Raw genomic sequence first — 18,964 nt, 5'->3', positions numbered from 1 at the left:
AGAGAAATGAACTGCTGGAGTATAGCAACTTCTTAGCCTCCAATTCAGCACCTTGCTCTGGTTTTCTTTTTGGATTCTTGGCTGATTTTTTTTTTTTTTTTTTTAGGGGAACTATGACTTTTGTCAACTTGTTAGCTTGATGACAGAAGGAATCTCAAAGTTTAATTCTGAATGATTGCTTATTTCTTTCCCTAACTTCTTACTTTTTCGTTTCTTGGAAAAATATCATTTTTAGCTTACAATTTCTGAATTTACATATCCTTTCTTAACTTCTTTCTTATGCTCTAGATAATTCTGTTTGACATTTTACTTTTTTCATATAGGTATCTAATAGGTTCTTCAAATTTATTTTACCCAAAGTATTGTAAAATTATAAAATCTTAGCCAAGTACCGATGACTCATACCTGTAATCCTACCTATTCAGGAAACTGGGACCTGAGCAATCAAGATTCAAAGCCAGAGGCATGCAAATATTCTTCCAGGCTCAACTTCCAATTATCCAACAAAGAACTAGGGTAGAAGGTGTGACTCAACTCAAATCATAGAGCACCAAGTGTGAGTAAGCAAGCTGAATAAGAATTTGAGAGGCTGAGTTCAATACCAGGCATAGCCAAAAAAACCCACAAAAATCTGAGGTATTAAAATCACTTAAAAAGACATAGATTAAATCTTGCCAAAACAGAATTCTTATTTTCTTTTTCTATTTATATACTGGTGACTTATTTTGCTTTATATGGTAGCATACATTTCTAACCAAAAGTGGTTTTCTACCTGGTTATTAAAATAAATTGTAAATAAATATTCTACTACTTTTTTAACTTTGAGAAATAAACCTTTTCTTCTAAAAATTGTATCTGTTGAGGTACTTTTTCTTATTATTTTTTACCCATAGTGTGTATATACAGACATGGAGAAGTAATACAATATGAATGGCAATGGGAAAGGTACAGGAGAATGATGGATGGACATTGAACAAGATTCACTTTACTCATAATGCCTTGTTGAATTGAAACCTCTATAAAAGAGTAATCATTTAACAATTTCTTCCTATACTACATTGAAAAAATCACAAGGTATTTGTTTATTTGTAAGTGACTCTCTTCATATGCATTACAGAATAATTATACATTTAAAAAGTTTATATCTTACTTAAAATTTGTTTTTCTGATACCTTTTATTCACCAATGAGCTAATTCCACTAGAAGAGTTGATTGCATTTGTTAATAAGAATATATGACTTGACCAGCTCTAGCTTTACTATACTTCATGAAGAGCTGAATTGTCCTCTGAGTCAGAATGCAACAAGCTTCTACAATTAGTAGGAATAGTTCATTAAGTAAATATTTGTGAAATGAATGGAAACCATATTTAGGCATTCCGTATATTATTTGTAATATGGTATTCCAGAAACTTTGTGATATTTATCCCAAGTATATAAAGACAATGTTCATACTGCATTATAATTTGATTTAATTTATTTTGGAAAACCTGAGATTATTTTCACAAGAGAGCATGTAATAGTAACTACTATCATACCTGACTGACATATTATTGTTGTACTTTATTACTGCCATAAACATTCTTTTAACTTCTTATGTTTGTTTCCATGTAAATGAGAGTATATTATAATTGGAAATGTGTATTTCTTTTAAATAGATTACATAATTCTTACTAGTACTTACGTACATTTCAACTAAAACAGAGAAGATTACTTGGATTATTGACAGATTATTCTAAATTTCCACTGTGGTATCCATGAGAAAATTAGCACTACAATTTTCTTACTACATTTTGGAATATGATGAACAATAAATATTTTAACATTACTCATAAGTTCTTAAGTGTCCTTTTTAGAAAGTGAAATGTTTGGGTTATATTTGTTTATGTCAAGACCTTTTAAAACAAGCACTTTTGTGTTGTGTGGTGGAGTTAACAATGCCAGTAGAAGCAAAAACATTACTTTATAATCTCTGCTGTATTAAGAAAAGAATATTGATCAGTGTCTTATTTTCTGAACTTTTGTTGCCTCATCTAAAAAGGTATCATATAAATCTTTTATGTGCTTTTTAAAGAATTATGTGGAAATTTTAATTTTCTGTTTCACCAGTGATATGTTGTAGAAATATATTTTAAATAAAATTTTAGAAATTTATATTTTAATATTCATTGATAGCCTAATTTAACATATTTTCAATATAAGTAATTTAATAGATTTTCAATATTTGTTTGGGGTCTTCAGTAACATGGTTTAAATTCAGTATTCACAGGTATTCATATTCCTCTCTTCCATTTTTTTACCTGATTTTATGTATTTACTGATGCTTTCATTTTTGTGAAGAGGGGAAGGCCAGTCTTGGTGCTTGAACATAGGTGCTGTCCCCTAGCTGAACTTATTTGCTTAAGGCTAGCCATTTACCACTTCAAGCCACAGTTCCAGTTGCAGTTTGGGGGTGGTTAACTGGAGAGAAGAGGCTCATGGTTATTTATGTCAAGGCTGGGTTCTTACTGCCATTCTCAGTTATCAGCCTTCCTAGTAGCTAGGTTTACATCCGTGAGACACCAGTAACCAGCTTGTCTGATATTTTTGTATTGACTAAAAATATGTCATTATAGTCTCTGGGGGACTTCAGTCTTATTTCCTTAGCATCTATAATTAAATCAAATTTGAAATGGGAATATTTAACCTGGAAGGAAAACCCAATTCAAAGACAAATCAATAAGAAAATACATAAAATGCAGATGCTCACTTAGAGGTGGATTTTATTTTGGAGAAGTTTGTCCTTGACATTGTACATGAACCATCAATTTTACAAAGAACATTCACCATCATCATTAGGCCTGCACTTTGCTGGCTACAAAGATATGTGGCTATCTTTAGACTTTCATTTTATTTCTAAGGATACATCTAATGATATGGCAAGACTGGTTTAAGTAGATGGCAGCAGGGAAAAGATATTCCCATCAACCCAGGAGGGAATGAACATGGCCAAACATATTTATTTCAAAAGAAACCCCAAAGTCAGGGCTTTAATACACTTCCATATATATATAATATATGATTTTTAAAAGCATATGCATTTGTTTATTGACCCAAATAGCTGCCCAAACGAGTTCTACATCTGACAAGGTAGTTGTCTTTAATAGTAGATGGGACTTCCCTGCCTTTCCTGACTCCAAGGCTCAAATATTCCACCAAAAGTGGGAATATAAGCAATGCTATAGTTTCTTTTTGATTTTTTTGGAATACAAATATAGAATTGTATTAAAGTTAGCTGCACAAGAAACTAACACTACATCCAAAGATTATAAACTACTATATAAAGATTGAATTTGAAATAGAATTTTAATATTTGGGACTAACTAAAAAAAGTAAGCAAAAGGGAGAGGAAATCCTATTTAAACAGTTTCACATTATTTCTGAGAGACAATATTTAGCATCAGTTTGATTTCAGTTTGCAATTTAGAAACTTTGTCCAGTCAGTTCAGATTTCACATGAATTAAATACAAAGAACCAAACGCAGAACCAAATCCTGGATTCACAAATACCAATAGGCTGGCATCCATCTTCTTCAAAGAAATGGGTTAGGAAGGGAAGAACACACGTAATAGCTTTAAAATACTAAGGTGGTTGCTGTAGTATACTCATATTTTAACTCAAACTGAAAATATCTTAAGCAGAAGATACATTAAAGATAATTTAGATTGTGTGATGTAAAAATATATCTCAGACAGTAAACTTGACAACAAACTTCTCAAAGTAGTAATCTACATGAAGATTATTTTAAATAAAAATAATAAATAAGAAATTAGAATAATCTATACATACCTACAAATATCTTCATATGAATTGTCAGGACACTAAACAAGACATATAAAATAATTATTTGTAGTATATACTCTCTTTTGTGGACTTCTAAATGCATTTCAAATTGTTGTTATGGTCAATCCATGTTCACATTGCCTTACTACATTTTTGTTATTTTTGCAATGATTTCTATTTGCTTGTTTGGGCTATTGGTATGTTGAATTTTGGAGCTGAAGATGAAATCCAGGTCCCCATATATACTAGACAAGTATTAATAAAACTTTACCCCCTCTGTTTATGTATTTAGATACATTTTTTTCAAATTGCATTGAAGATTGCAAAATTTACTTGAAAATGTATGAAAAAAAGATGCTGCTCTTCTTCTTTTTCTTTTTTCTTTTTTCTTTTCTTTCTTTTTTTTGCCAGTCCTGGGGCTTGAACTTAGGGCTTGAGCATTGTCCCTGGCTTTTTTTCCTCATGGTTAGCCCTCTACTATTTGAGCCACAGCTCCACTTCTGGCCTTTCCTATATATGTGGTGCTGTATATGAAGCAATCACTCTACCACTACACATATTCCCAGCCCAAGATGCTGCTCTTATATCTGAAATTCTTAGTGATATAAATTTATTTAATAAAAGCCAACTAAGCAAAGTTCCTGGCTGACAGGTACTATGTATTAGTATGTACTATGTATGCCTGTACATACATAGTACAGGTACTATGTATGTAGTCACTGAGAACTTTTCCTCTAAGTCAGGGCCAAAACAAGGATAGGCACTCTTATCACTTCTATTAAGTGCAGTACTAAAGTTACAAGTGTAGAAATTAGGAAGAAAAGATCAAAAGGCATTTTATGTTAGAAATAAGTCAAACTGTCCCAGATATAAGTGATAAGTTCTTATATGTGGAAAAGGAATTTGAAAAACCAATTAATATTAATTACAGATTGCCAAATTAATTCAAGATGTAAAAGTCAGGGAAAAAAAACACCCAACTGTGTGTAAGTAAACTATAACAATACAGCGTAAGAAAATAATACTTTAAATTTTGCCTTTATAATTGCATCAATAACTTACCTAGGAAGATGAAATACTTTATACTGAAAACTACAAATTATTGATTAAAAAGAAATGAAAACAAATGGAGAAATGATATATGTTCATGGGTTGCTAAAACACCCAATGCCCAAAGCTATAACTATAATGAAATCTCTATCAAAATCCCAAGTACATTTTTTTAGGATAGAAAATATCCCCATCTTAAAAGGGAACCCTACTTCATTGTTGGTGGGAATGTAAACTGGTTCAGCCACTCTGGCAAGCAGTATGGAGATTCCTCAGAAGGCTAAACATAGAGCTCCCCTATGACCCCACAGCCCCACTTTTGGGTATCTATCCAAAAGACCACAAACAAAGTCACACTAAAGTCACCAGCACAACAATGTTCATCACAGCACAATTTGTCATAGCGAGAATCTGGAACCAACCCAGATGCCCCTCAGTAGAGGAATGGATCAGGAAAATGTGATACAAATACACAATGGAATTTTATGCCTCTGTCAGAAAGAATGGCATTGCCCCATTTGTAAGGAACTGGAAGGACTTGGAAAAAATTATACTAAGTGAAGTGAGCCAGACCCAAAAAACATAGACTCTATGGTCTCCCTTATAGGGAATAATTAGCACAGGTTTAGGCAAGTCACAGCAGAGGATCACAAGAGCCCAATAGCTATACCCTTATGAACACATGAGATGATGCTAAGTGAAATGAACTCCATGTTATGGAAACGATTGTTATATCACTGTTGTAACTACTTTCAATGTGCTATGTGTAACTGTAGCTTCTATTACTGATGATCTTCTTGTATCCCCTTCCTGTGATTGTACCTACACTATCTCTGTATCTTATCTGAGTATATTGGAAACCATGTATACTGATATTAGAACTAGGAAATTGAAAAGGAATACCAAAATCGAGAGACACAGGGTAAAAAAAGACAAACATCTACAAAAGCAATACTTGCAAAACTGTTTGGTGTAAATGAACTGAACAATTCATGGGGGGAAAGGGAGAGGGGGAGGGGGAAGGGGGAATAAGGGAGGAGCTAACAAACAGTACAAGAAATGTATCCAATGCCTAACATATGAAACTGTAACCTCTCTGTACATCAGTTTGATAATAAAAATTAAAAAAAAAAAACTCCCATCTTGACAATTTATATGAAACTACAAATAATCCAAATAAATTATTCATAACAAAAGAATAAAGCTAGATGTGTTAGAATTGTAGATTTCACATTTTGTGTGTATATTTTGTGTATCAAAATGGAAATGTATGGGCCAAAAGACAAACATGCAGAACAAGAGTCAGAGAAAAGAAAAGAAAAAGAAACAAGCAAACAAGCATTAATATACAGTCATAAAAGCTACTGACAGAATGCTTGAGTCTTAACTTTTGAGCCATGTGGTTTGTAAATTGAAGCATGATGTGCCAGTTACTTTTCAGGAAGATCAGTTAGATAGAAATGGAGAGAACAGCTAGCAAGAAGAATGAAGTGTGTGGCGACTTGACTAATAAAGCAGTGCAGGGAGCAGTAATGATGATAGGAACAAAGGCAGGGTGCCATGCAGTCTTAAAGGCTGGAGGACTTCAGATCCTAGTGGCTAGGGGATCCATTTCCTTGAAAATTTATAACAATCAAAGCTATGAGCCTGGGTATTTTGTATTACCCAGCAGGGACAGATCCTTAACAAAGAGGTTAAAGAGTGAAGAGTATGGAAAATGCTTTGTTCAAATCAACTACTTTGTGGACAAATGACAGTATGAAACCCTATGATGTCTTCCCTGCAGAACTGGAGTGGAAGAAGCTTGGAAAATTACAAATTTAAGCAAAGGACAGAAAGGCAACTGCTGAGAAGCGAGGATGGCACATACGATAGCATGGAGTGGCAATGGCCGACTTAAGTAGCTCTGATTAAGCACAAGTGGCGTGCAGACTTGTAGATAGGAGTCATGAGGCTGCTGTGTCTTGATGAGGAGTATAAAGTTGGTATGTGACCTAAGTTTCACTTAAATTCACACTTCACCAAATTTGCTAAAATATACTTCATTGTTTGCATCTCATTGATGAAGATGGTAGTTATTGTTGCTTGATTCAGGTTTTCTTTTTAATTAAAATGGAGTACTCTTTTAATAAGGAACTTTTCTTCAATCAGAAGAGGAAGGAGTTCTAAAAGGGGGCTTGAAGGAGCACCAAATAAGAACCTGACAATGTAAATACATCCAGATTTTCTAGGACTCTCCTGGTTTATGACTATTCTTATGCATAATTTCTAATAGTTCTAATTTTTATTGTAAAAGCAAATCTATGATTTAGCAGGTTACAGTACTCCAATCTTTGTTCTGTATAGATACTTTGAAAGCAAAGAAACATATTTTGGGAGGAGCAGTGGCCACATAATAAAATCATTTCCAAAAGAGTCAAATCTAAATCATTTGTTACACTCTATACACTGAGGAAAAAATTACAAGTAGGATAGAGTATGTGGTCTAAATATTTAGTAAAAATATTTATGCAAAAATATTTAGTAAAAAATGACTTTTTCCTCAGACCTGCAAACCGATTTAACCAGTAATTGTTGATTATTGGTCTGTAATCTATGCATATTAACTTGAATATTACTTGTTTGATAATTAGGGGATTTATAAAATTCATTATTTCCAGTTTCATTTTAAAATCAACCTGCCTATGTAAAGGACGATTGCATCCTCCCCAGCTTCTCTCTGCTTCATGTGTGTGTATCCTCTGGTTCAGGCTGTGAGGCCTTTGATGGAGTGATTTGGGACCATTATTAGGAAGTTAAGTTGATTAAGGTGTAGAACTTTATTATGACTAATAGATTATAAGGGAAAGCATTCTCTTTCCTTTATAATAATGATGTAATTAAGGACATACAGGTCTAAAGTAATGACACAATGACAACTTCTGACCATTTACAATATACCTAGTATGAAATTATTCTCATTTCAAGCATATGGGGGCATGAGTCATAAATCTAGGCATCTGAAGGGACTAGGAGTGAACAAATTAAATGAAGTTTCTGAATCTAAAGTTTCTTTGCACATTCCTGTACACAGATTTTTAACCACAATATTATTTACATGGAAAGTACAGTGTATTGCTAATTTTAAAGTAAAAGAAAGGAGGATAGTTAATTGCTAAGCTACCACTAAAATGAACATAGGCTGAACAGTTTTCTAACATTTTGTCCTGTTGTTCCTAATCTCACACACACACACACACACACACACACACACACGCACACACACAGACACACACACACACAGAGGGCGGTGAGAGGGAGATGGAGAGGGAGAGACAGAGAGACAGCAACAGACAGAAAGAGAGAGAAGAGAGACAAACAGACAGAAACATGGAGAAAGAAGAGAATATAGTGCAGGTATGAATATTATTTAAAGTGATTACTGTTTCTTAAGTAGATCTCATTTACGTTTACAAGCTATATGATTATTTTAATTCCCATTTTCTTCCTTTTTTCAAAATATAGGTCTTAAGTGAAAAGTGAAGATATTGACTCTTGAAATTATACTTTTCTCAGAGAAGCTTGGATTACATAATTTAAAACAGTGCATTGATATTAATCACATGTCAATCAAGTGTTTTGATATATTAGCTCAACAACTAGTTGTATTTTTTTTCACAGATGACCTGGAAAATCTTGATAGGTTTCTATTAATACAAATTTTTTATGATTATACAAACATACATTTCTTAATATAATACCAGCAAGTAGATAATGAATTGGCAAGAAAAGCAAAATAGCATTTTTTTTTTGGTTTACACTAATGATTTCTATTACATTAAAATTCCTTTTACAGGACAAAATATATTTAAAAGTTTAACACTGGTGAAAAAAATAAAACGAATGTGAAAAAATAAACCCAAAACACTGGTAATTATTTCAAATTCATATCATTTCATTGTTTTAGGAGCTCTTTGTCAAAGATAAATGTAAACATACCATTAATATCTGTAATAGAATAAATGTTAAATTTGTGAAAATATATGGTAGACTTTTCTATAAAGCCAAATATTCATTTCATTCTTTATCTACAATATATCTTTTTGTTTGTTTTTCCTTTTTATGCCAGTCCTAGGGCTTGAACTCAGAGACTAGGTGCTGTTTCTGAGCTTTATTTTGTTTAAAGCTAGTGCTCTACCTCTTGAGCAACAGCTCCACATTTGTGGTTGTGGTTGTTTTGTTTTTGTATTTAATTGGAGATAATGATCTTAGAGTCTCTCCTGTCTGGGCTGGATTTGAACTACTAGTCTCAGATCTTGGCCTCCTGAATAAATAGGATTATATGCATAAGCTACAAGTGCCAGCCTAAAACTTCACAGTTTAAAGATATTAATATTTGATGGCATATACAGATTATGTTTACCTCTGAACCATGTACATCATGTATATACTAAACATAAATTGATTCGAGTTGAATTTCATTAAGGATATGTCATTAGGTATATGCAAATAATCCAGAACTCATAGAAATTCTGAGTCTGAAACAGTTCTGGCCCTATATATTTTGGATAATGGATGCTTAACCCATGTAAACTTTGGTTTTATAAACCTTTTTACTACCTGAATTTTTAAAATCACCACTCTCATATAAAGGACAACTGCATTGACAACTGGAAAGTGTCCTCAATTAATACTGAAAAAGTATTGGCATTTTGCCATGTATAGTTTACCTTACCTGTAAATGAACAGGAAAACCAGATATAATAATACTTCAGTCTGTTAATCTTTTAAAATGAAAATATTGATTAGTCAAGTTAGTATGAATCATTAAGTTTTGCATTTAAGAAATGAAAAAAGAAAGACTCACTTGAGAACTGAATTGCAAATCCAGACTTGCTGATATAAAAATCTGTGTCAAACTGGATGGTTACGATGTTGAGGGTGCTGTGGATCCCTTCGGGAATAAGAGATCCACTAATTTCCTTTAAAAGCATCTCATTTTCAGGTGGCCCATCCCAAACTCGAAGAATATCATGTGACGCTTCCGTATCAAAAGCAAGAAACTGCAGGCTATGGGAGAAGCAAGCATCTCTGTCAACAAGGATTCACTTGTAAATAAAGAAGAGAACAAATACACTTCCTGGCTTTTATTAAGTATTAACTGAAATAAAAATGAATAATGGCAACAGCACATATAACCTTTGTGAACTTTTCTTGAGCACTGAAATGATTATTGCTTTACAATGAGATTATAAACAGTTTGTAAATCTCAGTAGCTTCAGTTTGTTTTTTCATTGTTCATGAATTTTAACTGTGCTCACAAAAGGTAGCACTTATCTAGGACTTTCTAAGTACCAGATGCTGTATAAAATACATTGCATACATTTTCTTTGCTTAAATCTTATAGTGACCTAATGGAACAGGAACAAATTTTTACTTCAATTTCATAAAGTTGGTTAATGTTATTCATATAGATGAAATGATTGCCTACAGGGTGGCTGAGTCCTAAGATGAACTTCGAATGTGTGAGTGCACAGTACATACTTTACCACTGTTTCATTTTAAATGTACCCTGCTTTTTGCCAACCTAGAGAAAAAAATAGTGTCTGACACAGTTTGTGGCAAGTACAAATATAAGCAGTTCAATTAGATGGGCAGGCTTTATGCTATATTCTAGTTCACATTTTGCATGTTCTATAACTTTCAATTTGGGTTACATATTACTATCAAATTGTTCTTTAAAATAATCCCATAATTCTATTGAGTTTAATTTTTTTGAATTTAATAAGGCTACTACGTCCATAAGAAAATGTATCATCTAGACTAAAGAAAAGGACTTAGGACAGATCCTATGGAGCATCTCTTTTTCTACATGTTTCTTTGCAAAATTCAACATCTTAATATAGGGGAGTGAGCCATCCAGAAGTATGACTGAAATTTCACTCAAATAATAACTGCTCTGAAGTTTGAGAGTTATAGAGAACAATAACACACTAATTACTTCATATGCCAGGAAAGATTTTGTTCATTTATTAATATATTCCCATAAAACAGAGAAAAGAAAGCTCTCTTACTGAAGGGATGTGATATTCTTGTAAGAGGAAATATTTAAGACTTTTTAAAGATGCCTTTTCAGAACCCCTTGAATTAAACTAAAAGCCTGTAACTTTGTTGCTCTACCCTTTGTTCTAAACACAGTCCTTTGCTGTAGTCACTTTAGTATCACCTTGGCTCCAAGGAAAAATGCCCGCATAAGCATTTTTCATGGACGTCACACTATCCCCAAACAGGCTTTGTCTTCTTTTTATCATCTTAAAGTAAATAACAAAACACCCAGGCAACTGTATCTCAGTCAACTTGTTCCTGTTAACATCATAAACCTGTGGTCATAACAGCTTTGTGCAATTCCTCCAAGGCCAGAAACAGAGCCAAAGTTTAGCCTGGCCACACTGGTAATGTGAGATAGTTTTAACTGTGCAGAACCTTCTCACTCTCTGACCCATAATCCTGTTTTTCCTGAAGCCAATGTCTGCACCTCTGAAGAAGGATGAAGATATACTGACTTGTTTGTTGCCTTCCCAAGACTGCCAGGTATTAAATCGCCTTACTCTGCTCTTCACCATGTCTCTTTATTTGCTATAAGGGATCAAGCCTAGCTTGGGACTCCTGGACCTTTGGTCTAGGATTTAAAAACCTAGTTTCAGTGTTGATTTAGTTTAGTACTTACCATAGGATAAAGAATTATGAACCACCTACAAACCCACAAAAGAAATTAGGATATAACTTGGGTGTCCAAAGCAGACAATTTAGAAATGTGTTTTGATGAGCAGACAGAGAATTGTATTCAGTTCTACTTCTATTATTATTTCTTCTAGAAGTTAGTGAAGTTGAACTTGGTGACGGTGACTCATCAACTTTATACACCTATCACACTAATGGATCCAACATTGGTGGTCACCAAAAATTAAAAGAGCAAAGACCCTAGAGGTGTAATTTCTCCAGCTCTGAGCCCTGTTAAAAGTTTGAAAATCAGCCAGGAATTGGTGGATCATGCTTGTAATCCTAGCTACTCAGCAGGCTGAGATCTGAGGATGGGGATTGGAAGCTAGCCCTGCAGAAAATCCCAAGAGACTCTTATCTCCAATAAATAACACAGAAAAAGCTGGAAGTAGTGCTCTTGTGGTACCAGTGGTAGAGTACTAGCCTTGACTGAAAGGTGCTCAGGGACAGTACCCAGGCCCTAAGTTCAAGCCTCAGGACTTAAAAAAAATAATAAAAGGTATGAAAACCTTCTTCCTAAATCAAAATCATACTAAGGAATATTTCATGTTTTAGTTTAGGCACTCAAAGACCATGTTTCCTTTAGCAAAGATTAAAAAATGTTTTTAATTCTTGATATTACATATAGATATGAATCATCAAAGTCAGATTTCCTAGTAATGTTAAGAGAATGGGATCTCCTTACCTTACAATGTTTCCTGGATCTACCTCAATCATCCACATGCAACGCAGATTATTGTCATATGGGAAAGGATAGCCAGGAGACAAGATTCTTCCTGAGGATTCTCCTTTGAAACGACCTCCACATTCAGCTAGTAAATGATCACAATGATGTAAGTCACAACTGAATACCAGTCTGCTCAGGACAATATACAAATTTCTCCAAAAAGTGTCCTTTCTTTACCTTAAGGAAACCAAAGACTTACTTTGTTTCTCCTTGAAAGTAAACACTTCTATATAAACTTTCTTAGGTTAAAGTATTAAGTAGAGAGAGAATATTTCATACAATAAAATAGTTGTGCCTCCTGCCAGATCACATAAAAAACAATAAAACATGCCCAATGATGAATCTATTTTTAAAAGGATATACTCAAAGTCTCTGAGTTCAGCTTTGAAACATTTTAAGATGTGTTGTTAAGCAATGATAACTTTAAAGGAGAAACAGATGGCAAGTTACTTACTGTCCATGAATTATTGGTTGAATAATTCATCATCCCGCTATCCCCACATCTGAGAGAAACTGATCTTTATTGCAGGCCCCAGATTTTGAGATACCATTGTCCTTTTATTCCCCTTTTCTAACACTCTACTCCCAAGACTGCAGGATGCGCCCACTGGTTGAGTACTGCGGCTCATTCTTCTGAGTGGCCTTCACTTTCTCTTTACTAAATAAACTCTTTAAAACTGTGTTCATAGTTCCTGGCATTATTTTTGATACTACCTGCTACTGGAGAAATAAGAATCCACCAAACTCCTATCTCATGTTTTACAAAAGTGTCAACTGTCCACACTATACATCTAGTTATTTAATCAAATGCTGATTTAGCTGTCAAGGTATATCCTAATTTTGGTTGATATCTAAAAGGAGTTTACAGCAGATTATGCAGATAAGCCTCATTCAAAGAGTTGAAAGGTTAGAAAAGCAAAAGCTATTTTGTAAGAAACGAATATTTCTCTTCTAAACAGTAGCCTTACTTCAGCCTCAGTTTACTATCTATTGTTTTTCCCTGTACATTTTGGACTTACCAGTCTACACAACTTCATGAAAATGTTCTTTACAAAAAGAAAAATAAAAAAATAAAGAAATGTTTTAAAGAGAAAGAAATTGAAATAGAGAAAGAGAGTGGAGGTAGAGTACATTTAGTTCTCTTTTCTATTTTGGGGGAGTGGGGATGGGGTGAGAGTCTTGACTGACACACCAAAGAGGAAACAAAGAGTAGTTATTTTTGTTTGGGGGGCAGGGCAGAAGAGAAAACTTTATTTGGCTGAACTGTTGGGCTGCTGCTAAATCCAAGGCACATGTGGCAGGCTAGCAAGTTTTTCAATTGTTAATGTGACATTAATTTAACTTACAATACTAAGTGGGTGATTTTTTTGTAAATAGTAATTAATTCTTAAGATGTAAAATAAAACCAGCCATGCTTCTGTGGCCCATGCCTTCAATCCTATGTACTCAGGAGGCTGAGACCTGAGAATTCCGGTTCAAAGTCCACTAAGGCAGGAAAATCCACAAGATTCCTATCTTTCATTAATTACTGAAAAAAAAGAAGCCAGAAGTGGAGCTGTGGTTCAAGTGGTAGAGCACTAGCCTTGAGTGGATAAACTTGGGGACAGTGCCCAGGCCTTGAGTTCAAGTCCCAAGGACTAGCATGAGTTCAAGCCCTGAGGAAGATCTAAAACCCACTACTTTTTGAAAAGAAGAACTCATTACTGAAGAAACTCTGATTATATAAATTCTGTACATGAATTTTTATCCCTTGTGCTTTATTGCTCTAAGTCTGACCCAACATGTCTTTGTCCCCACCAATGGCATCAGTATATTTGCCTATTGGGAATCAGTTGTTTCAGTGTTGTTTTCTCTTGATACCCTGGTGTTCTAACTGGGGAAGTACCTGATTTTTTGAACAAGAAAGGAAGGTCTGTATCCACACTATGTGCAATACTATTTCACCCTCGCATACCCAGTAATGTATTAACTAATGTACAAACATAACACGGTACCAGGCCATACTGGAGAGAAAACAATGTCTTTATCTTGTTATCTCTTTAGCTTCATGAAGACAATATAACTTATATTATTGATTATCACCTGTTTTGTTCTTGTTGAAACTCATTTCTGTGTTCTATATGGATAAAAGTCAATTCATTTTATTTGATGCACACACATATACATATAACTTTGAAGTTATTGAGAATAGTTTATTTTTTAAATCATTTTGATTTAAAGATGTGCAATAATTTTATAAAATAAAATAAATATTATTACTGGGTTTAATATATGAACACAATTAAAACTATAGACATGTTTGTAGTGAGTTAATTATTTATGCAAGAATAGAAATGAAATAAGTTCATATGTTAATATGCTTTCAATATCCCCCATAGATCATATTATCCCCTCAAGTGTACCTTGATAAGTACACATTAATAAGACAATAAAAAGATGGAAACTTCACATGAAATTAAGCTACTAGTTTATTAACTTCTTAACGAAGTATGAATTGTGTCTGGACAGAGGGAGTCATTTGAGACTAGAAGGATATATTTCAAAAACACTTCAAGAGACATATTCAATGAAAATGCAGAATATCTTACCAATACAGGAAGGCAAGGGGTAGTCCCAAGCCCTTCTCTCTCCTGTCATGCACTTGAGAAGGCTACTTCCATGAAGTGTGTAGCCAGGGTTGCATCCATAAATGATAGTGCTCCCAGCAAAGTGGCCTTGATCACTGATCTTGTATCCAAATTGGGGAATGCCAGGATCTTCACAATGTGAAAGTTCAAAACCTTTGAGATAAACATGAACAGAGTAAAGGCAAACTGAGGAAAGAGAATTGAAAAGTACACACTTTGCTCCTTTCCTTTACTATTTCAATATGATCATAAACTTACTGCTAGTTGTATTGTTCCCAACATCATTTGGTATGCTACAATAACCACAAAGACAAAGTACTTCTTTCTTGATAAAGGGGATTTGTTGTACTTTTGGTTTATCCATTATGCAGTCTATATCACTACATCATGGCTTTTATTACTAATCTTCCTGCCAGTTTCATGCAATTTATAGTTAATATTAGATTCTGACAGCTGTACTGTGATATAACAAGAAATATATACTTGGTTTTATTGCTGGTGCCTGCAGAAAACTCTTAAAAACTTTGGATTTTCCAAAATTATGGGGGGCGACGGGGAGATTATCTCTTGTTATTTAAACCCTTTTCCAAATACAGGAGTTGAAGATCTTGAGGTGTACCTCTTGCTCTTGGAGAATATGAAGTAGGGAAGTAGGCAAGAAAGGTGAGTGTGTGTGTGTGTGTGTGTGTGTGTGTGTGTGTGTGTGTGTGTGTGTGTTGGGGGGGGTAGTCTTCATGTTGGCAAGAGGCCAAAGTAACCACAAATCTCTACTACAATATACAATGTGACCACTCAAGCAGCAAACTAGGACACTGCTCACAAACACCTGGGACTGACATGGTCTACAGGGACCACCACTATCTGTCCTTTTATGTAATTATAAATAAAACAGATTGTTAGTCTGATCTTTATTACCTTTGGCAGATCTTTATTATAAATAAAGCAGGCGATTATAATCAATTATCCTACCATGCATGTGACAATGGTGGTACATGTGAAAACCAATGGAAAGGGACAACAAACTCCATTCTAGGAAAATCTGACATATTTTTAGAATTCCTTTCCTGAAAATCATGAATAAAACTCCTTTCCATTCAAGTTTCCTGAAAAAATTAACTATCCCAAATCCTGGGAGAATCTCATTGTGGGTTATCATAAAACTTCCTGTTAATTCCTTTGCTTGTTTTCTCTCAGAGTTCTTGCTGACATGATGAAATAATCTAGAAAAACTGGGTAAAGGTCTACATCTGGTTTTCTATCTCTGGGAACATTCCAGCTTTTACCCATTGGCAATAAATGTAGATTCGTTAGCAACAAAAACAAATACACTTTGAGGGATGAGAGCTTCTACCCACATGCTGGAATGGTAATATACGTCAGCTCCATGAGGAATGCAGGAAATGGGTTCTTTAAGACAGAAGTACAGGAGAAAAAATAATTTGTATCCCAAATTATGATTTAAAATATATACATATTGTACACAGAAATAGAGACATGATCAAATTAAACTAGATTAGAACTGCCAAGCAAACAAAACAAGCCCAAAATCAAATAAAAATAAAAAACTGTGCAAAGCAGATCACAAATTCCCACCCTTAATTTCTCTAGTTTTTAACAACGTATGTAAAACTAAGACCCCTAAAAGAGGTTATTAGTCTTTAAATTACATCATGTAAATAATGTGTAAATCCTGGCACACAGACAGACAGACAGGCAGACAGACAGATGATAGATAGATTCATAGAAAAGAAAGTCTACCTTGCAAACACAGAAGGGACAACTGTAATAAAGGCTTTAAAAATGCAGGGCATATTATTTCACACTTATCTGAACAGTCAATAGCATATTTAATATGTCTCTTCAAAATTTACATATACTAGTGCAGTCTTCTCACCTTTGCCTTCCTGGAATGTCAAACATATTTAAAGACTCCAGACCTTGTACAGATGAATTGAATGTTTTCTATAATTTCTGAATGATGAGAGATAGAAATCCTCTTACTCTTTTCAAGGGGATCTTAACCATTCTGTTATTTATGAAAACTTGGAATCTTTTTTCAAAGTTGCTTTCACTACAGTCATTTCTTTCCTTCTTTTTTTTAATCTAAGTCTAGAATTATTTGTTTTATTTTCTTTTTATCCATAGGACCTAGTCAACACAAATAGTTGTGTGTAAGAGATGGTGAATTACATTCACAAATGTGTATGAGTTCTTAAAGCCAATTATCTCTTAAGATATAACACCAAAATACGGTAATTCTGGTAAGAAATTGAATTTTGATAGACAAAAAAATGGCAAGCATTAGACATTTCCTGTTGGAATGAAATGGTCAAAATGTTTTAGAAGAAAGCAAATGTAAGCATCTTCAAAGACTGAGCCATACAGATCAGAGGCCACCAACTCAAATCATGACATATATGTAAAATATATATAAAGCATATATATATATAAATATAGAAAGGATAAAAACCACACGTTAGTCTTTCAAACATAGATGGAACCTACATAAAAACAAAAATTTCAGAACCCATTACTTTTCATTGATCTGCATAGTTAATAGTATGATTAAAGTGTCCAGGCTCAAATATTAGGAGCATGCATTCCTTCCACCAGAGTTGAATATTCACTTTGCTATTCAAATTTCAGTGAGTGTTGAGTTTTGCTATAGATCTCGTCTCAAAATAAATATGGAAATCAAGCTCTGCTTTCAAGATTTATTACCAAGTTCATTCTTCCCTACTTTAAGCATTCTGTAAATGTCATCTACAATTGCTGGTGATGAGGTAAAAATGGAGATATTCTTTGTAAATTAAGCTATATTATAGTACTTTTCATTATAGATTGAAATGTGCATGGATAATACTGTATAAGCCACAGAGAAAAATATAATTTTATCTAATTTAGTGGAGTTATTGTAGCTTAGTCATAAATATTCAGGACTGTCATATCCTTGAAAATGTTCAGCTGTCAGTCTATTTGTTGAGAGCTCAAACATTTAAACCTGGCAATTAAATACAAACATGTGTGAAACACAAAATACAATACAAACATGCACTATCTCTTGTGAAATTATATACTGATAAAATGAAAAGTTTTCAGTTTCTAAGTGAAAATTATCTAAATTCTACTGACTTCCTGAATAATTTAACAGACTGAACTCATATACTCATATTTTTCTAGGGATTTTTAATTTGTTTCAAGATATGACTTGAAATCTACAAGATTACAAAGATTATGTAAGAAACTATTATATAAGGAATCTTATCAGCATCTTGTATCATGTCATAGTTATTTCAGATTATTAATTAAAGTTTGTATTCAGAGTAATGTTTTATTACTATTTTACCTTACTCATATTAGTATTATTATCAGGTATTATTTTTGTTCTTTCCCTATTGAGAGCCAACAAAATACTCTGGTTATTTTATCCTCACATATACACTTTTCTACACATTTGCATTTGTGAGTAATTTATAGTGCATTCTCCAAATATTTATATTATTTTTTAATAATAAAAATATTTTAGATATTGCCTAATATTTCATTATTTATTTATTTATATTATTTATTTATTTATTTATTTTTTGGCCAGTCCTGGGGCTTGGACGCAAGGCCTGAGCACTGTCCCTGGCTTCTTTTTGCTCAAGGCTAGCACTCTGCCACTTGAGCCACAGTGCCACTTCTGGCCATTTTCTGTATATGTGGTGCTGGGGAATTGAACCCAGGGCCTCATGTATACGAGGCAAGCACTCTTGCCACTAGGCCATATCCCCAGCCCCCTATTTCATTATTTTATTTATTTATTTATTTTGTATTGTTCCTGATGCTGGATCTCAGGGCTTGGGTGCTATATCTGAGCTTTTTACTCAATTATAGTGCTCTGCCAGTTGAACAACAGCTCCTCTTCTAGCTTTCTCTTTCATTGTTGTGTTTTTTTTTTCCCCCCTGATATTTATTTGAAGAATATCACAGAATCCCC

General features: G+C 33.7%; 1 protein-coding gene across 3 annotated transcripts in view; it reads right to left on the bottom strand.

Moving 5' to 3' along the window:
• Positions 1-18,964, bottom strand: part of Csmd3 (CUB and Sushi multiple domains 3) — an 860,328-nt gene that overhangs the window by 231,846 nt on the left and 609,518 nt on the right. For all 3 annotated transcript variants that reach the window (XM_048358905.1, XM_048358906.1, XM_048358908.1), the window contains 3 exons: positions 14,947-15,138; positions 12,317-12,443; positions 9,719-9,921 (listed from right to left, as the gene is read on the bottom strand). In XM_048358905.1, the coding sequence (XP_048214862.1) occupies positions 9,719-9,921; positions 12,317-12,443; positions 14,947-15,138 (522 nt within the window). The remainder of the gene's footprint in view (positions 1-9,718; positions 9,922-12,316; positions 12,444-14,946; positions 15,139-18,964) is intronic.

This window comes from Perognathus longimembris, chromosome 12 (assembly GCF_023159225.1).
Source record: "Perognathus longimembris pacificus isolate PPM17 chromosome 12, ASM2315922v1, whole genome shotgun sequence".
NCBI lineage: Eukaryota > Metazoa > Chordata > Mammalia > Rodentia > Heteromyidae > Perognathus > Perognathus longimembris.
The sequence above is the reverse complement of the archived record's forward strand: the minus strand, read 5'-3'. Positions and strand labels throughout refer to the sequence as shown.